Source organism: Eptatretus burgeri, chromosome 8, assembly GCF_056783735.1.
Source record: "Eptatretus burgeri isolate ZD-2024b chromosome 8, Ebu_testis_v1, whole genome shotgun sequence".
Lineage (NCBI taxonomy): Eukaryota > Metazoa > Chordata > Myxini > Myxiniformes > Myxinidae > Eptatretus > Eptatretus burgeri.
In genome coordinates this window covers 58,329,014-58,354,166 of record NC_140968.1, presented here as the reverse complement: position 1 = coordinate 58,354,166, position 25,153 = coordinate 58,329,014, and the positions used below count along the sequence as shown (strand labels likewise).

At 40.5% G+C, this 25,153-nt stretch overlaps 1 protein-coding gene across 1 annotated transcript in view; it reads right to left on the bottom strand.

Annotated features, from left to right (window-relative positions):
- The window catches only part of LOC147021817 (receptor tyrosine-protein kinase erbB-4-like), a 504,112-nt gene that overhangs the window by 317,694 nt on the left and 161,265 nt on the right, over positions 1-25,153 (bottom strand). The window contains exon 2 of the mRNA XM_085892208.1: positions 1,965-2,119. Coding sequence (XP_085748334.1) covers positions 1,965-2,119 — 155 coding nt within the window. The remainder of the gene's footprint in view (positions 1-1,964; positions 2,120-25,153) is intronic.

Genomic DNA, 25,153 nt, shown 5'->3' with positions numbered 1-25,153 from the left:
GTTACATCAGCTGAAAGATCATTTAGCAATCTCAATTTTATCAAAACCTTCTTGAACAGCACAATGACTAAGGACAGATTAAATGGCATTCTCTCTTCAGTATCAAAAGGGAACAGAAACCAAGAGTTGACTTTAATAAAATGATTCATACCTTCACTGTGAAAGCATGGAAAGTAGTATTTTAGCAAAAAATATAAAAGGGCAAGGCTGGGAAGTGCATTTTTGGTCTACCCCCGGGCCCAAGTCATCTCTTGGCGGCTCTAACCGCCACCCATTAAATTTCACAGCCAACACTCAGCCAGTAAGATCATGGCCTCGATTTTCTGGAATGGCAAGGGAATCCTGCTGATTGACTATATACCTCACAAAACTACAAACACAGGGGAGTATTACACCACCCTCATTCAAAATTGTGGCAGGCCTTCAAGTAAAAATGCTGAGTGATGTTGACGAAAGATGTGATCTTGTTCATTACAATATACCTGTATATAAGACCTGAGCTTTGCAGACTTACATTCACAACAGTGGATTTGAGAAGGTTGTTAAAAAAAACACACGCACACACACCCTGAGACTTTTATCTCTTTCGTATATTGAAGTTCCACCTGCAGGCCTGCCCATGATAATGAACTGACTGAAGCAACTGAGACATGGTTCAAGAAGCAATCTGAATACTTATGTTTTAATGGCGTAGACAGTTTGGAGCAACCGCATGCATCAAGGGTGAGATGAGGGAGGCTTTGAGGGGTTGTTGATGGGGCTGACTGTCATGAGTATCTTGGTCGAAGAACATTTCAACTACTACTTGTAATGAAAAGAAAAAGGAGCAAAATAATTATATAGTCACTAAGTTAACGAGTTCATTTTAAAAAATGGATTTTATTGGTTACTTGTCCTTGACTATAAAATGTACTCATTGCGTATGCATACACATTGCAAGCAATAATGAACCGTGCTTTCCCATTGTCTCAGGTCGCTCACCTGCATTTGATTTGTCTTTTTTTTCATCTATTTTGTATTTATATTTTCATTTATGGATGCTTTCCGACATTTCAGTGATTTTTTCCTGGTGTATCGGCTTCGATGTGTGTCGATAAACAAAATGACCGTCCTTCCCCATTGTCTCGGGTCACTCACCTTCACTTTTTTCATTTATCAATTTTTTTCATTTCTTTATATTTTTTTTCACTTATGGATGTTGTCAGACGATTCTGTGAATCTTTCCGGTGTACCGGCTTCAATGTTCACCGGCGTGCAAAATTTCAGCTTTCTACGTCACCCGGAAGGTACCGATCTTTAATAGCAGCCAGCGAGTCAGTCAGTGAGTGGTTAGAAAGAGCTTTATATATTAGAGACTCATTGAAAAGCAACATACAAAACAATCTTGTAAATAAAACATGGCCATTGTAAATCTAGTTTAAATGTAGCAATCTCTCGGAGCATATCTAACATTCAACGGAATTAATGGTCAAATAACACGTGCATAATTATGGTTTCATGGCTGTTATTAAATGTGTACGATAGACATCAAGGTATTATTAAGGAGTTTAAGTTGTCTGTCTGATGTGCATTTGATCTGCTGTTCCTGAACCACAAATGTTCGTGGCAGCCTTTTTAACAGTCCCATCTGCTCGAACGGCTCTTCCTGCATTGTCAGCTGCTGCTAATTCTAATGACTCAGTGTGACTGCTTCGTGGAAGAGTGAATTCAGCGTTTGTCTATCTGCTGGCAAATGTGCTAAATAGATCGTGGAATTGTATTCCACTGTAAGCAAAGCAGAAAGATTGTAAATTGAAGAATTGGATTGAGCTTCAAACAGGATGACATTATTTTACCATGGTAAGATGGGTCTCTTGAAGAACCAGACTAATTCCACCTTAGAAGGTATTTGATTTGTCATTTGGAGTGTATATTATGGTAAGGTAAATTAACTTATAAACACAACATGATAAAATGGTCATTACCTTCAAAAATGAGAGATCTTTGTCTGGTCCGATGTTGGTGATCTCCAAATTCCCCAACACCACGTGGCAATTGGAATAGGTCTTGCGTAGTGCATGATAGTGTATCTCACGAGTGGCACTGACACTCAGTTTGTTCTCTGTACCCCAGCAAACCCCTAGGGATGAGGGTGGATACAAAATTAAGATGAAATAAGGGGGATGTGAGGAGTGGGGGAAAAAAATACAACAGGAAAGACAAGGGAATGAAAAGTCAACAGAATCTTCCAATCAATAGGTATGATTTCCCCATGGGAATTGCCTCCTGCTGTGTCAAGCAGCCCACATTGCATCATGAGAAAGCCTTGAAGAGCTCTGTGTGCACAATGAGAAGAGCACGGACCCTCATGCGATGCTGCAAACCTATCAGAATCTGAAAAGCCACAAACAACTTGCGCCATCGAAAGTGCTGAGAAGCACCTCAGGAGCACTTAAGCTGTAATCAGTGGCCGCTGGGATACAGAACAGTTAAAGGACAACTGGCAACAAGGAAACCGCATTGTTTTCCCCCCCACAGACTTTTTTCACCCCAAACCAAGAGTGATAATTTTATTAGAAGGTTCACATATCCAACATGTTCTGTGGCTATCCTTAAGGTTAATGCGTTGTTTTATTGGGAGCAAAATTTACGAACACCCAAGAGTTGTGTTGTGCGGCAAGGGGATAATATTTTTGAATCGATTGTTTGCCTATTCGTGATTTCGACAACAATTAAGCCAAAAAAATGTCAAAATTTCCGTGCTACATCATGTAGTGGCATTCCATTGAAGCACGAGACATACTTCCAAAGCTCAAAACTATTGCTCAAGAAATGCACAGTGAAACTGACAGGAAGAATAATAGCATAACAGCTGGAGTTTTAAAGCACAACAGCAGTCTTTAACATGAAGGTTGGTGATGTCTCGTGCTCCGTTATGTCTAGCGACAAAAATATTACTTTAATATCGGTGTTTGCAACGCTGCAGTACAATTGCATGATTCTTAACACACGGGTGATGCTTTTTCTCTTTTGGGTTGCAAGTGTTGCCCAGCAAAATTAGAAGAAAAAAAATGAGAGTAATAAATTAAAACCTCGAGTTGGAAGAAGGCCTCTGACAGAACAAGAAACTGCGTGAAGGCGAAAATAAAATCAATAGTATTTCCCCACCACTGTTGGCCTACATCGCGCTGCGTTGCAAGGGAACCAACTTGAAAAGGCAATTTTGCGCTTAAATGATATATTATTATCACAAGAAACAATACTTGCACTCTTCCATAATACTCATAGGTAGAGTGCAATGCTTTAACAACTATCAGCAGATTTTCCAATTGTTTTACTTTTCCAAAAGTGTGAAGCAGTTTTTGTCTCCAGAATTGCAACATTTTATTTGGAAGCAAAGTGATACAAGCTCACGTCGTCCTCTCTGTGTCGATACTGAAGCTTCGAAGAAACTTGGCTATGGAAGAGGTGATTAAGTAATTGACGGGAAAATTTGGCTGAGCATAAAGCGGCGAAAATACGCCAAAAACATGGATTCAAGAATAAATTCAGTTGCAACTAGAGGGGGAGCACTCGGGAGAGTGCAAAACCTCCGCCGCCAATACTGCTGGGTCACTCAAGTGAACCTTTTATCTGATTCATTAAATATGATGTCAACAGTGCTGAGTTATAGTTCTTTGCTCCAACATTTTTTTTTGGGGGGAGGGGGTTGGAAATCACTTAAAACATGTAGAAATGCAAAAAAATTCTTTTTTTGGGGGGGGTAACAATTTTTTTTGGGGGGGGGTTGGAAATCACTTAAAACATGTAAAAATGCCAAAAAAAAAAATTTTCTCAAGCAATTTTTTTTTGGGGGGGTGGAAATCACTTAAAATATGTAGACATGCAAAAAAAAATTCTCTATTTTTTTGGGGGGGGGGAGTAAAAAAAAAATTTAGGGGGGGGGGTTGGAAATCACTTAAAACATGTAGAAATGCAAAAAAAAGATTTTTTTTCTCTAACAATTTTTTTTGGGGGGGGTCCAAAAAAAATTTTGGACCAAGTCCAAAATTTAATGGCATGATCCTTGGACCATACCTAACCCCCCCCCACCAAGTTTCGTCGAAATCCGTCGAGGAGTTTTTCCGTAATACTGTTCACAAACAAACAAACAAACAAACAAACAGAAAGGGGTGAAAACAGTAACCTCCATCCATCTTCGAAGATGGTGGAGGTTAATGAAAGCTGGTCTCAAGCCATTGACCTATTAAAGAAAAATTAGACCCGACTGACTCAGTGCTGATGAGTACTCATTTAAGGGCTATTTACGTATTACGTACCAATAAATTTAGAGTTAAATGATTTAAGGAAGGAAATATTTGAGGCCACGAGCAAGTTGCCCGTGCCTGCATGGAATTTTGATGCCTGGGATCCGGAAATAAATAATTTGTATTTGCGTCAAAGCCAGTGATCAATTGCAAATTAATAGTAGGACAAGACATAAGAGATGGTACAGGATATTTTTCTACAGTCTAAGTGACAGAGAAGCTCACACACAAACTCCAAATTAGGACAAGAACATTGGATTACAATGAATGAATCGACACAGTATATTGGGATAATGGATATGGGCATGTGACCCCAAACATGAGAAAGTAAAAAAGAATGGAGGAGACAGTAGAGGTTAAAATTACGCAATTGCACAAATGTTTTATTAAGGTGGCACCTGAAACTTTTACAGGGATAGGTTGATAAACAACATCAGATCTGCCTTAAAACCAATGTATAGAACTTTCCTCACATCTGAAATTAACTCACATTATCCACTGACGGTATGAGTGGAGATTAATGGAAATATGATTACATACAGTATCTTTCTTTCTGCTGCCTTAACACCACAACAACCACTTTTATATTGGCACAGCTCTCCACTCAGAAAATTGTGATCACCACCTGCATATGCCCATTGCTCTGTCTGTGGTATGTTTGAATGTGTTAAAATAGTTCTTCCAAAATTTTCCTAAGATAAAATTTGAAAGGAATGAATTATGGGGAAAATTGATTGCTCCAAGATGAGACAAATTGAAGCTGAAAGCAACTTCTGTTGAGATAAATTGGTTCCTCGTTATGATGGCATATCAAACTGACTGTTCATCGGTGTACATTATTGAAATCTATCACTCTCGTTCTCCCTTTGTCTCTCTCACTCTGCCTGACTAGGTGACCTTCAGACACAACAAACAGCTCACCGGATGAGGGGATTTCAGCAAAGCCTTCAGGACCCCCAATCTTTGATGACAGGAGGGGAATCACGGGGTAACCTTCCCGGGTCAGATTGCAATAGTGTGTGTTGGGGTGGTGATCAGGTGTCATCTACCAGATGGCGGTATCCTTGGGATAACCTGAGGCGGTCCATTCGGGTGGGTGCCTGGAATGTCCTATCCCTAAGAGAGGATGATCACCTGTCTCTGTTATCAAGTGAGCTCAAGCGTTTGGACATCGGTATTGCAACACTCTCTGAGGTTTGGAGACCGGATTGCAGTGAGATCATAGTAGGTGGTTAAACCTGCTATTGGTCTGGTCACTCTGATGGTTACCATGCTCAAGGAGTTGCTGTAGCTGTGTCCAATAAACTGGCTCCCATGATAATTGAGGTAACACCAGTCATATTATGAACATATTATGAGACTAAGAATTTGTCACTCCTTCCCTTTTTCTGTATTTCCCTTTGTCATTTCCCTAATCTCTGTATGTACTCCGACTGAGGTGAGTGATTGAACCGTGAAGGATGCATTCTATTCCAGGTTCAAGTCTGTGGTTGATCAGTGCCCCAGGCGAGATACTCTTCCAGTGTTGGGGGATATCAATGCATCAATTGGGACTGATAGGGATGGTTATGAGGCATGAGTTGGTCACCTTGGATCTGGAACTATGAATCAGAACAGCACTAAGTTCGTTGACTTTGCAAGAAGTCATGGACTTCGTGTGGCTGGTTCATGGTTTTAGCGCACACAAGCTCATCACTGGACTTGGGATTCCAACACTGGTGGTATGGCAAAGGAGATTGACCATGTGCTCAATGATGGTTGGTGGAGGATGGTTCAGAACTCCAGGGTCTACCAGAGTGCTCAGTTCCTCAATACTGCCCACAGGCTTGTTGTAGCAACTCTGACGTTGCAGATTAAATCTAGGAGAATGGTATCATCCCAGCCGAAGCTGGATGCTGGCACGCTCAAGGATGAGAGGGTAGCTGAGAAGGTGGCAAACAGGCTGAGTAGAGATTTGGGGGTCTGGGTGCTTTGGGGGATCCTGAAGAGTTGTGAAGTGCCTTCAAGATCACTCTCTTTGATGTTGCCGGAAGATGTCTTGGAACTCACAGGAGGACAAAGAAAAATTTTGTCTCTCAAAGGAAACTGGATACCATTGACCAGATTCGCAGGGCCAGGCTGAATGGCAGAGCTGAGCTGTTCAGGGAGCTGAGGCATAAAACTGGACGTGCACTACGGGTGGACAAGGAGGCCGATGTGCGAGGAATATGTGAAGGGTGGAGCATCACCTGTGCTCAAATGATTCTCGCCCTGCTTACAGGGGAATTTGCACATTGTGTTCCTCCAAGGCCATCCCGTGGTGGAATGCAATTAGAGCAGAGGGTGGTGGGCTCTTGACAGAGGAGTCCGAAGGATGGCCTGTTGGGCCGATTGCTTTGAGCGGCTGCACCAGGCTCATCCAACAGCTATTGAGTTGGATGTCAGGGTTGTTGCAATCCCTATTGCTAACTCTCCAATGAACTGTGGTCCACCTTCGTTTGCAGAAACACAGGCTGCAGTGAACCGGTTGAAATTGGGTGAAGCTCCAAGGATCTGTGGCATCCATGCTGAACTTCTCAAGGCTGGAGGAAATGCTGCACTCGTGTCGTTGCGTGCAGTTCTGTGCTCTGCGTGGAACACAGGTGTCATCCTAACTGACTGGAAGACGGGCCTTGTTGTCCATCTCTGGAAAGGGAAGGGTGATTGCCAAGACTGCAACAACTACCGAAAGGTGATGCTGCTCTCAGTGCTGGGCAAGGTCTTTGCTTGGATAAGTCTTGATAGGGTTCACCACCATCTGCTTCAGCTCCAACGTCCAGATCAGTCAGGCTTTACACCAACGAGGTCCACGATTGACACTGTCCTTGCTTTTCGGGTCCTCACACAATGCAGATGAGAGTTTCGTCAGGGGCTGCTTGCAGCCTCTGTTGATCTCTGTAAAACATTTGATTCAGTGAATCGGGATTCCCTCTGGAGGATTCTTGGTGTTCATGGGGTGCCACCAAAACGGATCATTCTGATGTCTGAACTATACTCTGGTACTAAGAGTGCTGTGATATATGGTGGTACCTTCTCTGGCTTATTTCCAGTTATTCCTGGAGTCTGTCAGGGAGGGGTACTGGCCCCCACACTTTTCAGCACTTGTATGGATTGGATTCTGGGGAAGATGTTGGAGAGATCATGCTGTGGCGCTCGTTTGGGAATGCAAGGTCTCTGACCTTAATTTCTCAGATGATGCAGTCTTTGCAGAGACTCTAGCTATCCTTTTGGGGGCCCTTGAGGTGCTGAATGAGGAGTCGGAGGAGCTGGGATTAGAGGTTTCCTGGGTCAAAACTAAGACCAAGGCTTTCAATAACAAATTGGATGCTACTATCTTGTCTGTACCTGTTTCTGGTGAGGACTTTGTGGTCACGGAGAGATTCGCTTACCTTGGCAGTGATATTCTTGTCTCTGCTGGCTGTGAGCCAGAGGTCAACACATGTCTGGGTCGGGCCTGGGGAGTCATGGATTCACTGGATCATGGGGTGTGGCGCTGCCGGTACTTGTGCGGGAGGACAAAAGTCCGAGTCTTCTGGTCCTTGGTGCTTCCAATCTTGCTCTATGGATATGAGACTTGAACTCTGACCAAGGATCTGAGATGGAGACTTAATTCCTTCGGTACAAGGTCTCTTTGGAAAATCTTTGGATATCTCTGGTGGACTTTGTGTCCAACAATCGGTTGCTGAGACAGACTCAACTGAGATTTGTTACCTGCATATTCCGTGAGCGTCAACTGTGGCTGTATGGACCTGTGGCTCGTTTTCCTGATGCTGATCCTGCTCACGAGATTCACTCAACAAGGGAGCCTCGTGAGTGGAGGAGGCCAATGGGCCAACCACGTGCCTCATGTTTGCAGCAGGTTGATCAGCATTTCAAGGTAATTGGGATGGGCCTGTCATCTGCCTGGGGGATGTCCAGATGGAGGCCCCTTGAGTACTGGTGAAAAGTGGACGCAGCGACGTGCTGCTCCAGCACATGCTCCCATACCTTCCTGACCTGACCGTACACATTTGCTCCTTAATGGTTGCCCATCTTTCCAATGCAGACCACCACTCAACTTTACCGTATGGAAAGCTCTCAAATCCCTTCTCATTCACGGTGGGCCAAAAGTCACAAAAGGATTTTTTTTTTAATAACTTTTTATTTTTAATTAATTTTAAAGTTTTTCGTTTTTTTACAGATGAAGAAGACCAGGGAGATTCATGATGAATAAATTTACCAATGACCAACACATGAAAATTTTTGAATTTTATAACTGAAGTGAGGAGAGGAGATGGGACCATACTCTTTGCAGAGCGTTGGTGCTGCCAAAGCAGTCTCTTTGGCTATTGGATACAATCCTATGGGTCGCCACTCCGACACAGTACACCAGCATGCTGGCACTCATTTTGCGACCTCGGAAGGATGACACGCCGAGTTAACCCCACCTGGTATTAATTCAACAGTTAAGCGGGATTTGAACTCAGATCCAACGCCCACCACCCTAACAATTAAGCCAACACCAGGCATACCAGGCCAACACCAGGCATTTCCCACTCCAGTGGGATATCAATAATTCAAACTCAAAGAAAATTTCGCAATCATTTTAAAGTTCGAGAACAACCATCAGAAAACACGACTCAGAACTTGATTGCTCGTTTTGAGTCAAAGGGGTCTGTTCATGACTCAGCCCGCAGTGGAAGACCCTTTGTTTTTCCAAGATGATGGTAATACAGTGTCTGTGACTGGTGAGCTATACAGGTCAATGCTGGAAAATTTCTTGTTACCTCAAGTGAAAAATTTACCAGAAATGTGGTTCCAGCAAGATGGAGCTCAGGCTCATACTGTAAGGCCAACAATGGACTTGTTAAGGACAGTTTTTGTTAACTGCATCATTTCAAGATTTGGAAACATTAATTGGCCTCCATGTTCTCCAGATTTAAAGACCACAGATTTTTTTTCTGTGGAGGCACCTTCAAGATTGTGTATTTGTCAACCAGCCACAGACACTAGAGGAATTGAAAAACATTTCTGAGGAAATTGCAATGATTGATGATGGAGTTTTGTCCTCTGTAATGGATCATGTTTGGGAAAGAGCAAGACTTTGTGAAGATGCCAACGGGGGCCATTTGCAGGACATTATTTTTCACAATTAATCTAAAAACAACAAATGCCATGAATTAAACTACCAAAAATAAAAAAGTTATAAAAAAAAAAGAAAACCTTCAGTGACTTTTGTGGCCCACCCTGTACCAACAAAGTTTGCCCTTCTAAAACCCAACAAACTTGCACCACAATATAAAACTTCACATCTCCAACAACCGAGTTCTGTTTTCGGTATATACTCTATGCATTCAATAAATGATGTGCAAGTCATAAGTAAGCAGGTCTTAATTGACTACATTCTCAATTAATTGTTCGTTTACACTGATGATTCACATTTATGGTTATTATTTAGTTTTGAATGCACGCAGGTGGGAACTTATTCGCCATCGCCTTATACACTGTGTAATGGGAACTGTAGTCCATCAAAATTTTGCTTAAAAGCCACATGTGTCTGTGTTTCCCTTCCCCATCCCCACCCCCACAGTTGTAAAGACCATGCCACTGTCTTCCTGGTCACCATTAAACTTGATAAATTGTATATGGTTGTGTTGTCCTCACCATTGACGTGGCTATACTACTTACTGTGGGCTGACAGGATGGCCTCGTGGTACTTACACTCACTTCTAAGCTGCCTAGCTTGGGTTTTATTCTGACCCTGCTATAAACTGTCATCCTGGTGTATCACAAGAAAGGTAATTGATTCATCAATGTGCATGTTCTCCCTCGGATGGATGATGTTAAACGGGAATCCTGTCTGCCAGAATTAGTTTGTGGACGTAAAAGATTCCATGGTGTCCTTCGCAAAGAGGAGGCGAGCTATCACCAACACCATGAACAAATTCAAAATTCCTGCCCTAACCAGCAGACTGCATTGCATCAGTGGCACAGCCGCGTCCTCAGCCAATGATGCTACCCTGCAGCATTGTACTGCATATGAACGAAGAAGACTACTTCTGTTGGAAGCAGCAATCAGGCCAATGCACGGGGGAAACTATGCTCTAAACAGGTTTGGCATAAAAGGTCAATGATCGTCATTGAAGAAACTTGTTTTTAAAATAGACCTTGAACATAACTTGTACACCATTTTTACAGATGATTCTTCTTCACTTTGTTTTATTACTTCCACCAGCTTAGGTGGATGGAGGTTATGTTTTCACCCCTGTCTCTGTTTGTCTGTCTGTCTATGAGCAGGATGTCTGAAATAGTGGTGAACAGATTCGGCCGAAATTTGGTGGACAGTTTGGTTTTATGACAAGGACGAATTGGTTCGATCTGGGTGAAAATCCTAGTCTGGATACTAGAATTTTTAAAGTGATTCTTTACCATTGAAAGAGAGGGCCAAAAACCTATCCATCCATCCATTTGGACCATACTCTGTTCAGAGCGTTGGTGCTGCCGAAGCAGTCTTCTTGGCTATTGGACACATTCATGGACGGGTCGCCACTCCGACACAGTAAACCAGCATGCTGGCACTCATTTTGCCGACCTCGTTTGGACGACAGGCAGAGTCAACCCCACCTGGTATTAATTCAACAGCCGAATGGGATTTGAACTCAGCATCCAAGGATCCCGAGTTCACCACCCTAACCATTAAGCCAACACCAGGCATGCCAAAAACTATATATAGCACGCTATTTCAAAACATTGATGGATTTGGATGAACTTGGTGGATGAGCTGGGTAGGTGACAAGAACAAGCCAATTTAATTTTTGTTAAGGTCCAAGTGAATATCTGACATATCAGTAGCCTCCAAAATGTATAACGTTTAGCCTGGCGGAGGTATGTGATCTACGGAGTGCCGTTGTAGTTCGTCTCCTTTGACAAGTGGATTTACTGATTAGCTGTTGTTTGTTATAATGTTTTACTTAAAGCAGAATGGTACAGATGAATTACCAAGCATTGTTATAGAATACTAAAATAAAGTGCTGGAGAAAGTGTGAATGTATCTTCAATGCTTTAATGAGTAAATGCTGTTAAAATAAAAAAACATCCTTGGCTACTCATTTGCATTCACTTTTTGCCACGACGCGGCAGATTGCATGCCACATTTTTGTGCATTTTCTTTTGTTGAATTAGTTTACATTTTATGACATTTTGTGACAGAATGGCAACAACATGAAATCATCTGCAAAATGAAAAGGAGTTTTCAGGTTATAATTTTTTTTTTTGGGGGGGGGGGTGGGAGGAAGTGTTTTACAAGCATACATCAAATGGATCTCGGAACGAGAGTTCGCTTGCACTCAATCACACAAAAGGCACCATTTGTGGCATCCTTTCCTCATTGCTGTGAACAGGCTGTTTCAAAGAATGATAATGGTACAGCAATTAAAACACAATTGCTATTCGCTCACCTATAAATTGGCAGATGAACACGAGGAAACGTGGGGTGAGCACAGAGGAAGAGCCTACTTAATTGTCATTAACAAAGTCCCTGTTTTGATTCAATACCTAAATAATCAGCAGATGCTTTCAGGGAAGAGGATGATAAATGCATTTAATTGTTGGTCAACAGCAACACATCTCGAAAACAAAATAGTTGCTTGGTTTATTTTTCAATAATTGAGCACGTATAAGGCACATTGGCAGAATGTTTACAAAAAAAAGGAAACAAAGCACATGGAACTGTTGTTTGACTAGTATATGTTTTATTTACTTTTGTGTTAACTTGAAATGTACCACAGGCAAAGACATCTTACATGTTCTATATTTTTTTGGTGTTGACGTTTTTCTGTCGAGGGAGCATCTATGTATTAAATTTCACAAAATGTTGGCATTGCTTTTGACTCCACACATCTCTCTCCCACCAAGGTTCCCCGAATTATCACCTTTAATCCCCTCCCCTATCTCTTATCCCCTTGCAACCTCTTTTCTTTTACATTCTCTCTTCCGCAACTCCCTTTGCCTTCCCTTTCCTCTGCTCCCATTTATTTTCTTTTTTTTTAATATAAATAATTGGATTTTCATAACACAAAGGCATTTGAAAGATCGCACAGGATCTTTTGGGATATATATCAGTTGGTAGTATGCTCACATCTTAGCTGTCTTGTCCGAGACTTCTTACTCTGTGGAGTCAAATCAATCTAAAAAATTGGCATTTTGATGTGGTGCTCCCTTGTGAGCAACACATAACGGAGCCGGCCAATGTTTGGATGGTGATGTAAATCCGGCAGTCCCATATGCATTTAGGTTAACAAGCACAGGGTGTCTCAAAAAGAGTGCATCGAGATCAAATGAGAAATAACAGTGGATTTTAAAGGGACATGGACGATAAGTGAGAATGCTAAGTCCCTCCTTCCTCATAAGACTCTTGCATTGCAAGACGCACACATGTAGAAGTTTACAGAATTATAAAATATTAAAAAGACAGATTGATTTTGGCATGTGTAGAGTGAATGAGGGATTGAAGGCATCTCTTCATTATGCGATGCGAAAAAAAAGAGTGTGGAGTGCAGTTTAGCATTTGTGTTTGGAAGAAGTTTTAAAAAGGAATATGCTTTGCAATGCAGTTGTCTTGCCCTGAATATGAGGTTAGATCCATACTGAGAGAAGCAGTGAGAAAATTATTCACTTGGAGCATAACAGCACATTTTAACAGTCGGAAATTTTCACAGAATGCCAATTCTAGTAGAATTTAGTGAGGATATTTTAGCGTATGCATATTGCGAATGACGAGTACTCATACATGTTTAGGGCTGGGAGGAGCGCTTCATGATATGCTCACTTTCCTCTGAGCCATCTCGTCTAAGTTTGAATCTCGATCCCAATATAAACTGTCACCCTCGTGTTTCATGAGAAAGGCGATTCATCAATGTGTGCACCATTCATCGGAGGGACGTTAAGCCAGAGGACCCATCTGCCAGCACCGGTTGGTGGATGTTAAATATCCCACTATCTTTCGTGAAGAGGAGGTGAGCCCCAGTTAACATGAAAGTTTCATAATACCTTGAAAAAGGTTGTAGCGAAATGTTATGAAAACATTATTTTGTAGGGTTTCAAGAACATCATGAAAACATGATCAGAAAATATTGCATGCTCAAAACGTTATTAAAACATTGTCATGTTTATGATGTTAATTTGTAATATAATAATAAAAAAGAAAATGTTACAAACATAGTTTTGCGCAAATGATTTAATGATGTTTGTAAAACCCTGCAAAATAATATTTTCATTATGTTTGGCAGAATGTATTTATAATGTTTTAACAACATTATTGTGTTAGCAGGGATGATTTCTGGCATCTCCGGAAAAAGTTATAAATAACTGTACCACTTTCAGTCAAGTATCCATCGATGCAGTGGTGATCTGTCCAGAATTTGTTCTAGCATTAACGCATTCTTTCGACTTGTCCTGGATGACCTGCAGCTTTGTCAACATCATAGTCCTCATTTATATATTATGCATGTAGGTACACAGTTAGGTGTATCTGTCATCAACTATTGGATGTTTTAAACTTTTTGAAATAGACGGAGGTCAGGAGACTAAGTGATGTTGGTTCACTCTCTCGAGAAGGCACAGAGTGCCTGGACTGATCCATCAGACGGCTCGAACAATGAACTTCAGTAAACCTTTTATCAATGCAGGAAACAAAGCAGTCGAGGTGTTACAAGAGCAAGAGAAGATTCATCCCGCAAGTCAAATGAGTAAGAGAGGAGAAATGTAAAAATCAAAGTGTAAGAGGAAGCTGAGTCTTATGAAAAACCCTTTGGTGAAAAACACGAGGAGAGACACAAGTATGAATCCATTGTAACTATACTCTGAAATGTTACCTAATGTAAGGCCAAACATTAAAAATATAAAAAAACGGTTGATCGTCCCCACCCACTAACTTTTTTGAACCCGCCTCCTTTTTTATTATTTGTTATTTTCTCAAACATCCCAAAAAATAAAAAATATATATTTTTAAATAATTGCACTCGTGTCCGAAAGAAGCACTGCGGTGAAGCAACTGCACTGCCTAAAAAGTAGCTCTGTGGGGTACTGATGGTTACTTCCTCAACAGGCAAAACAATAAACCCAAAACTAAACAATAACACAAGAAAAACTAAGCAACGACAAAGTTGAAATGAGCAAAACACGGTGGGTTGGAAAGTTTCTTCTTCATTTTTGACGGACCGATGGAAGGAAGGACACACGGTGTATTGAAGTGGTTTACACCAATTAAAAATCGACATCTTCATGTACGACTCTTACACCATTCTTTGAATTGATCATTTTCCCCATGTCGATACTGAGTTTTTATAACTTCTACTGAGTTGAACCAAGGAGTGCTGGTGAGTCCACATCCCACATATGTAAATCTGCACATTAAATGTTTACTGTTGATCGATATAGAAAGATGGTATTGCCAATGATTTTAATATACCTGAAGTGTGTCAGTTTTTGTTTCACCATACGTTTTTGAAATATTTGTGTAGAACTGTGGATTGTATTTTAATAGGCTAAGTGAATGCGTACGTAACTTGTTAGGTATGTGACCTACTGTACATCATACTTGTTTCGGGATAAAAAACGGACATGTCTGGTACATGACTAATGTAAAAAATTTGGGCGGGGAGGTAAAAAACTGGCATGTCAGGTACATGATTTGTCGGGTACTAAAAGCCGATGGCCATTTTGAAAATAAATAAATAATATCAAATAACAAAAAAAACGGCCTCCTACTTCCTTAAGAAAAAAAAATGGTATTTTTTTTATTTATTTGGCCTTATGTTATACTGTTAACCTTTGCAGTTGATTTTAGAATTGATCAGAAGTACCGGTGAGGAAGGAGAATCAATGTGAATCCTTATGCTTAAGAAGAGTGGCATTGTGGTTCGTGATTAAAAATGTTTGTGACCCTGAATAATTTATTGTAGTCAGCCTCTTAAATTTACAGAGATTATATCCACGCTATTCTTACTTGTCCAGAAATCTGTGAAGATTTCCTACTTTGAAAACTTTCTTTTTTTACAATAGAAGCTGATGGACATTATTTTCCAATACAACTAAATAATACATAAAATGACATTTTCAAAACAAAAGTGCAGAAAAATAGTTTATTATGTAAACCATTTCTTTCATGCATTCAGCTCTTCTTTGAGCTCAAATCTCTAAAAAGAAATATATCATACTTGCATATCAGATTTTTGGAAATCAAATTCCGCTGTCTAGACACGTTCAGAAATTATGCGTCGAAGGTAAATTGGTTTGGGAAATGCACAAGACATTTCAAAAGGTACATGCTAAAGGAGAAGGCATAATTGCCATCTTTGTGAAAAAACGCAATTCTTCAACTTCGAAGAGTCAACGAAGCTCACATTGTTTTCAGGATCTTTAACATAGAGATTCCCAAATGAAATAGGACCTGCTGACCCCATCACCATGGTGATGGTCAATGGTCAAACACTGGAGGTTGGTACAAGACATACCAAATTGGCAATATCAGGAAATCCAATTCTGCAGAAGACCAAAACGATGAGGAACTAGTTACACAACCATTAAAACAACATTGTGGAAGATCGTTGTTAAGAAATGTTCATACAGAGAATAAGTTATCGCACTTCAACTTGGTGGAAAACTTCAGAAGGTTAAAAAACACCCCCACAATCTTTTTTGATTGTAAATAATGTGTGCAACTTGACTGCAAATAATCTCTGGCAATGAGATACTTTGTGAGAGGAGAACAAGGTCATAAAAATGACTGACCTGGAGCGGCCACATCCATTCATTATAATCTACTCCGATAAGTGACAGTGAATACATTTTGCATCAATGCTGAATGAAAATGTACATGCAATGTGGTTTGTTTTATGGCCTTATTAGTGGGCTGTTGCCACTGTCCTTGAAATGCAAGAGGCACATCTGTCCCCTTTACTCGAGAAATGGTAAGTATCTTTGAATCCGTAGGAGGAGACCCGTTGGTATTCACACAGAAGAGCCATCAAAAAAAAATCGTCCCTGTGGGTGGTTGTAATTATAACACAAATTACCAGCAATTACATGCATCTGAGGTTTTTTTGGATAGAGACTTGGTGCTGTTATCTGTTAACAGAACTAACCAGTAGGAATCCACTCTGCTGAGATGCCATCACACTTACCCCTTAGACCTTAATCGTCCAACATCTTCAGTATCCTTGGAGAATGCTCCCAGTAAATACAGTAATGTAGATTATCTGTGAAGTATATTCATATATAAAGTCCAAACAGAAAAAAAACAATAACATTAAATTGCAGCAAATTTATAGTGTTTGGTTTTGGTTAATCATACAAGCTAAGTAATAGAATAACAGTGAAGTAAATATTAAAATTTGTGAATGCTCATAGTAAAGATAATTTTGTTCAAATTTCACAGGAAGTTAATGTATAGATTGCTCATTTTATAATAAACAAGATTGATCGCACTGTGGTCACAACATGCGACAAAATCTGGGAACGGGCTGATTAGGAAACACGCATCTAAAGCACTCTTAAAAGATGAACAGCGATTGGGAAACGCAGACACACTCAGTGTGCTATTAAAATATTATATTGACACCTCTTCTCTCTGTGCACCTCCGCCATGGTTATATCAGACAGCACTAACTGAGTCGTCACATGGTCACGGATTGTTTAACCCCAACATGGGGCCGTTCAAAAACTACGTAACGCTATTTAGTTTAGTAATTTACATAACGTAATGCTTGATTACCATGCGTTCGGACATACTTCATTGACATATGATTGGATTTTTTAGGGTCCCACACCCTGATTAACACTCGACCCAAACAAAGTCAATGGAAATCTGATGCAACAAACCCAGACAGTGTATAATCAGCAGAGGCCTACAGGTCAAATGTGTGAGGCCCACCAGAAAACCAAAATGGTGGCCATATCATTTTGTCTGGGTTCCATGGTGGGTGGAGTCAAGCGACCAATGTGGGTGTAGTCCGGCAGCTGTCAGACCAATGGGTGCACCACCAATGGGTGCACACTTCAAAAATCAACCCCCGAACAAGAAGCCCAATAATATTAACAATAACAATAACAACATGTGGCTCTTGTCAACCTGCCACGTGTGCAGTTAAAAATGACATTTCTGACTTCCACCACTCGTGCACTCAAAACATTTTTTTCAAATATAACCTTTTTCCTGTCTTCTCCCAATAGAAGCTGGAGCCCCAAAAACAACGACTTCAACAGAGACTTTTTCCTCATCTACTTAAACAAACTCTCTGATACTCTGTAAAGCACTCTCTCTTCCTTTTTGCAGATGACGACATTTTGTCATGTAGTAAGTACCACCACCCACCCAGCTATTGGGACCATACTCTGTGAAGAGCGTTGGTGCTGCCTAAGCAATCTCCTTGGCTATTGGACACAATCCTTGATGGGTCGCCACTCCGACACATTCTACAAGCAAGCTGGCACTCATTTTTACCAACTTTGGAAGGATGACGGGCAGAGTCAACCCCATCCAACTGATAGGCAGACAGCAGCTGCATAATTCCCTGCTGATATGGAATCAAGTAGATGCTGGTCTGAAAGTGGATTTTCATTTTGATTCCCCATATTTTTTTAGACAGTGTTGGTGATGCTGAAGCAGTTTCTTGGCAAGGATTATACTGGGTAATTTGCCATTGCCTTCTCGGCATTGTATTTCAGTGCTCTATCCTTTTCAATGCTGAACATCAAGCAAGGAAACAACTCGTACCATATGTTTAAAAAAAAAAAGGTCTTTGGTATGACTCAGCTGGGTCTTGTACTACCGACTGACCGATACATGGAACATGTCTTTTAATCCTACAAAATCTCACAATGTCGCCCTATAACTCCAAAAGGAACCAACCTATTTCCATGGTCAGCCACTGGAAGAGGTTCGTTCAGTCCATTTAACTTCTCGGCATCCTCCATTGTCTGAAGTCTTTCCTTGAAAAATCAGAACTGCGAAAAGCCAATAAGGCCTTTGTCCAAAGCTTAATGGAGCAGTGATCTCCCTTATGGGCTGGCACACCTGCATCACACCTGTCCTCCACCCCACCACCATCCCCCCATACCCCTGAATTTGATCAAAGCAAAAGCTCTCAACATTTTTGGAATATCATGTGATGCAAGGCCGAACCGCAATGTCTGTGGCTTTCACATCACAGGCGTGTCGATGGTCTCTCTTATTGTACTTTTACCACTTATCTTCCAGTCTGTGCCATCTTGCTCTCTCAGCCATCCAACCATCCCCAACAACTTGAGGATGCATGCGTTCTTCCAATCACCCCATCCTGGTTAAACTTGCACAATCAAGGCTGACTGCACACGTCAACACTTTTGTTCCTCACTTCTCCTGTCCATAAGACCACTTTCCACAAACAAGAGCCATATGTTGATAAGCCACAAAGCCAAAGCACACACAATGATACACAAATAAATTTAGACACATCATCTATCCATTTTAATTTATCTCCTCTGATACAAACCCAAATTTTTCCATTCATTTGTAAATTTTATCAACAGAGTCAGTATGTCAACCACCACAGAATCGGTTTTGAGCATTTTCCCTTCATCAGCACAAAAAAGAGAGACGAACACCATCCACAGTGGCTTATATATTATTTTCGGCTTTCAGCTGAAAAAAAATCCATCATTTAGCTTATCCACAGATAAGATAATGTCTTTATTAAGACAATTTATTTTATAGTATGTTACCATTAATGTAATTGGACTGTTATATCTACAGGCAGGGAATTTGGCCAGGGTACCAGCACACAATAACATACTCTTGTGGAACCTTTGGAACGTTTGGCAACCAGAACCTAAATGCATATGTGACAGAAGTCTTGATGTCCCATTTGAAGGAAGACATTATCCAATATATGTACATTGTCCCTTGTCCTGTCAGCACTGCATCGGGATGGCAGTACTGTATGTAGATATTTTAGTTATTGGATATTGTTGGGATTGAATGCAGACAAGACAGCTCCTTGGCAAGTACATAAACTAGAAGGGCACTCGGTGGAGCACGTACCCCCCGCCACGTAATGCCTGATCCACGAGAACATATCAGGCCCAATACATTTTTGAAATTTCAAGCCAAACAGTACTATATCGTTTTTGGCCCCCATCTCTCAATGGTGAAGAATCACTTTTAAAAATTCCAGTAGTCGGATCTGAATCCGGATCTTCACCAAAATGTAATCAGTTCGTCCTTGTCACACACTGAACCTGTCCACAAAATTTCATGCAGATCCATTCACAAGTTTTTGAGATATCCTGTACACAGACAAACAGACAGAAAAGGGTGAAAACATAACCTCCTTCACTTTCGGTGGAGGAGGTAATAATCTGTCCGGCTGCCCCAGTATGTTCCATTCACTATTTCGTGGAAAAATAAACCAAAAAAACACAAAAAAAACATTACATTCCAGTCCCCTGATGAAATACTGGTTACTTTGCTCGGAGGAGTTAGAACATTACCTGCTCAGTTGAACACCACCTATTGCAGCCGTTTGTCCTTGATCAGCTTAGCTTTCTGTACATTAAAAAACTCCAGTCTCACTTGCGTATACCACCTACAGAATGGCTGCCAAGTATTCCACCTCCAGAATGCACTGTCGCAACTCCTATCTCTTCTTAGTTTCCTCACGAGACCTCAAGAGATTTGAAGATTTCATGAGCATCTCACCAGATATCACAAGGAAAATCATAAGAGATTGCTTAACGAGGAAGCCTCAATCCCAGTGAATCAAAGAAGAGTATCATCCTGAGTATCCCATCACGACATCCGAGTTCAACTCCTCACATAACATCAAAACCTGAATCTTTATTGGATTTCTTCATTACCATTGTCAAACGCATGAGAACTGAAACTTTATACCAAACAACACATGTGAACCACCACCACAGAAATCACCAGAACCTTGCGGGTGAAAAGTAGAATGGGCTGTAAAGTGCATTCCAAAAACAATGCTCATTTGAGCGAAGCCGATGGTGCACCATCACAGATCCCCACACTTCCTATCAAAAGCAAAGTTGTAAGATGGCATCATGTTCCACCGATATTGACCCAGCATCAAATTTAGTGTTAAAATGTTTTCTTGTTTTGACCCATGTGACCCAAAGTCCTCACCCCTTTGTACCTGGGGTAAAAGCTAAACTATAGTTTTTCATCCGTCCCCCAATGTTGATTGCATAGACAAAGATTGCACATAAAATGTTCTCATAATTGCATTTTTTTTGGTATTTGACCTTTTCCCAGGAGGCGGGATTAAAATAATACAGCTCTTGTATTATATATACGACACACCAAAATACAGCACCTTCTGGACACAACACAGATATTATAATAACAAAGACCAAAATAATGTAGCACCTTTTTGCTATGTGCTGATCAGAACTACCAAGTTTGGTGAATTTCTGCCCAACCGTTTAGGAGGAGATAGCATGATGGATGGACAGATGGACAGAAGGAACTGATCCCCCCCCTCCCCCTCATTTTCAAAAAGCGTGGGGATAATTACATCCCATAAAACTCTGGAGAACAGGATGTTGCTCGACTTATGAAATAAGAAAAGTAATGAAGGATTACATACTTGCAGTGATGGCAATAATCAGGCAGACATTAGGGAAATGAGAGAAGAAAGATTGTAAAAAGGTGTGAGGTATAATTGTCTTTTTTTATGCAGCACCTGACTGGTTGCCATCATTTCTGAGGATATGGCGTGCTGCTGTAAATTTGGCCAGGACACCAGTACAGAATGGTTGAATATCTTCAGAAGTGGCTGTAGATCACAATGTTGCAATATGCTCACTTGCTGCATGATTCTGAGTACTCGTACTGTTCCTTCGTCCATTATTAACCAATATTCTTGTTAGTTACATGATGTCTTCCAGTGTTCTTGATTATCAGGAGTCGTATTCAAATCATGTATTATGAAGATTGCACACACTTTGTAGATTATGTATTTGAATTTTGTATTTCTGCAAATTGTAAAATTTTGCAGCCAGTCCCCCCCCCCCCCACCATGAATCGGGAGACAGGGTTTTGTAAACGTGTGTGTGTGTGTGTGTGTGTGTGTGTGTGTGTGTGTGTGTGTGTACGTGTGTGTGTGTGTGTGTGTACGTGTGTGTGTGTGTGTACGTGTGTGTGTGTGTGTGTACGTGTGTGTGTGTGTGTACGTGTGTGTGTGTGTGTACGTGTGTGTGTGTGTGTGTGTGTGTGTGTGTGTGTGTGTGCGCGCGCGCGCACATTTCTCTCTGTCCATGGACAAGCCATAACCTTTTTTTTACCATTTGAGCTTTTGTCATCAAATTTTCAAGGAATCTTTATTCTTGAGAAAATGGAGAAAATAATGAAAAATTGGGTCAAAATTGAAAGTGCAACGTCACAGTGACTATAAAAAGCACTCATTAGCCCGACCGCAGAAAATCAAGCGCGAGACACCCCATTTTTAAAATAGATTCCATGTTTCTTTATTCATTTACAATTGAGCTTCAGTGTGTCTGTTCAGACATTGTTACCAATTGAGCTTTTGTCATCAAATCTTCAATAAACCTTTGTTTAGGAAAATATGGAGAACACAAATGAATAACATGTACAATTATTTTAAAACTGTCGTTTTCATCAACTTTAGTTTGAGTACAAAGCTGACACAGACAGGCTTTGCATTTTCAGATGCTTCACAGTTTATATTTGCCTTTATGTAAAACACAAAGAGATGTTTTATCAAATATATTCGATACCATATAAAATTAAAGTAACAATAATAATTATTTATTATTATTAATTATTATTATGTACTCCGTACCTGTAGATTATGTTCCTTCTTGTGCCTTCAGTAGTTGAAATAAAACCATTTTTCCTTTTAAGTTTAACTGTGTGACATCATCAGTCAACTGCTTCTCCCACTTATTGCATCTGTTATATGATAAGCCAAAATTACTACACCCTCAAGTTGAAACATAATTTAACAAGAAAAAGAGCAATCAGAGATTTCAGATCCTTGCCAGGACGTGTTTTGTGTGGTGTTTGTGTAATGGTGTGTTTTGTAATTAATAAGAGACATAATTAGAACTGCCACGTTATAAATGCTGACAGTGATGACTGGTTCAGCCATTTCAGAGAAGATTTTTGAAGGTCTTTATTTAAAAAACCAACAATATGGCTGCTGAATCACATGACCGATGACATCATCAAAAATATTTTTGTGGATCTTTTTATCCCTATGTGACCCTCAAAATTTTTCATACTGATCAGATGTAGCGTTCTACATATGCAATTATGATGTCATAATGAGGGCACCCATGAGGTCATAAAAAATTACACTTATTCCACATGAGGATTGCTTGCTATGTGCTGCTTCAATTTTTCCTTGGTGCGGTTTCAGAGATACAGAGGTCCAAAGCTTTTTCCATTTTTCCAACATGACTGACACATCACGTGACCTATGACATCAAAATTATCATTATAACATTATACATGAGTAGTGGCACCAATAGTGAAAATTTTGTCTCAATCTGACAAGTGGTTGTGGAGAAAACCACGAAAATTCGTGTCGACAAACGTTCTCTACTTACGAAATCATCAACTTGACCTCTGACCTTGTCTAATAAAAGCTGTCTCTAGAGCAAGTAGCGACGCAAACCAGAAGTTTATACGATGATTCTGTACCAAACCATCAAAAATCGTAACGTCGACCGAAGCAAAAATCTCTATTTCTCCACGCAATTATTTAATATTATTTTATCAAAGTCACAAAACCGTAATATTTGGCCATCCACCAACAATCTTTCCATAATCCGACGGCTTAGCGAGTCAGGCATGCGACGATAACCTTTATTGGGATAAAAAAATGACTTTTAAACACCAACTTTATCGAAAACACCATCAGCGCGCACACGGAAAACCTTTACGTGACTCAACGATGCCTCTACTCGAGCGCGCTGCACCACGTGACGAGCCGTGATGCGGCGAGTGAAATATTTTTTTATACAATCTTAAAACGTCTCCAAAATATCCGATTTTTACCAGAATTTCGACAACCGAGTTTTAAGCGTCCTAAGCGATCGCAAAAACCGAAGACAAAATTAAAATCGAAGTTAAAACGAACTCGTAACGTCGATCGAAGCAAAAATACTCCATTTCTCCACATGAATTTACGGAATTATGTTTGACCTCGCTGTGACCTTCACCTTTGACCTATTCTACCCAAAATCTAATCAGCGCTAGCCATCACCCTCCTGAATCACTTGGTGTAATTTAACATTGGTAGCTTCTTCCGTTTTCGAGTTATCGTGCCTACAAACAAACACACAAACACACACACAAACAAACACACAAACAAACACACAGAGGACGGAAGTCATCAATATACTTACGAAATCTTTAGATTTCGTAAGTAGCAAGCAGTCATAGACTGGTACTTATGAAATCGTCAACTTGACCTCTGACCTTGTCTAATAAAAGCTGTCTCTAGAGAAGGTAGCGACGCAAACCCAAAGTTTATACGATGATTCTGTACCAAATCATAAAAAAATCAAATGTTTGACCTCACTGTGACCTTGACCTTTGACCGATTTTGACCAAAATCTAATCAGCACTAGCCATCACCCTCCTGAATCACGTGGTGTAATTTGACATTGGTAGCTTCTTCCATTCTCGAGTTATCGTGCCTACAAACAAACAAACAAACAAACAAACATACAAACAAACACACAAACAGATGACGGAAGTCATCAATATACTTACAAATTCTTTAGATTTCGTAAGTAACAAATGGACCCAATGCAATACCCTCTCCTTCGGCTAAGGTAATAATGAAGAACATAGGCATGATTGATACAATCACGATAAATCACACAATGCATGTCATATGATAATAAATACAAAAATGTTTAGTATTGATAAAACAAATATTTTTGCTAGACTTACGATTCAGAAAATCTTGCGAAGCATCGAGACATTGAAAGCCAACATAATTGGAAAGTAATAAATATTGTTTTGCATTTAACAAAGTGAAAATAGAACACAAATTTATGGCTCAGAGGTAGAAAATTTGCTCATGAGCTGTTTATTCTGCATTCGATTGCCAACCCGAATAACTCCTTGATCGCCCGTGGTGTTCGATGGGAACGGCGTTGGATCAAAGAATGTGCCATCCACCTGGGACATCAATGTGGGACACCAGCAGACCAACATTGATTGCTGGAGGATCTGAAAAATCCCACATTGTCTTTCACAAAGAGTAGAGGCGAATGCTGCCGGCACCCTGGACAAATTCCGTGTTCCTACCTTCACTACCAGTGTGAAAGCAATGGCAACCCATAGAGTATAATCCTTACAGTGAAAATAGTTCAGCAGAACCAAACCTACACTCAGGCAGATAAACAAACAACAACACCATGCAACAAGTAGAAATATCCTCATGGCTTTGCTTTCGTAACATCTGACAGCTGTCTAGTGACCAACTCAGGCAAGACCTACTCCAAGCAAGATGTCAAGCCCAGTCAGAGCAAAAACTTCTCAAACTTATGACAACTCAGCATTGCAGCACGGCTGAGGAAGGTTCACAGACCTGATGCTGAGGGGGTGGTGTGGGGGGGAGAACAATAACAAGAACAACAAAGAAACAGAAAAGACAAAGGGGATGCGTAGGAGGAAAAGTTTGAAGGGAAAAAAAAAGCAAGTTCACATCTGTGGAATTATTGTGAGAATGATTGTGGGAACGTTTTTCTTTGTATAGTCATCCTTTCCATCATTCTACTCAAGCACGAGCTTTGTCTGGATCTAAACCGGTGAAGTACTAGTATTACTTGGTGTG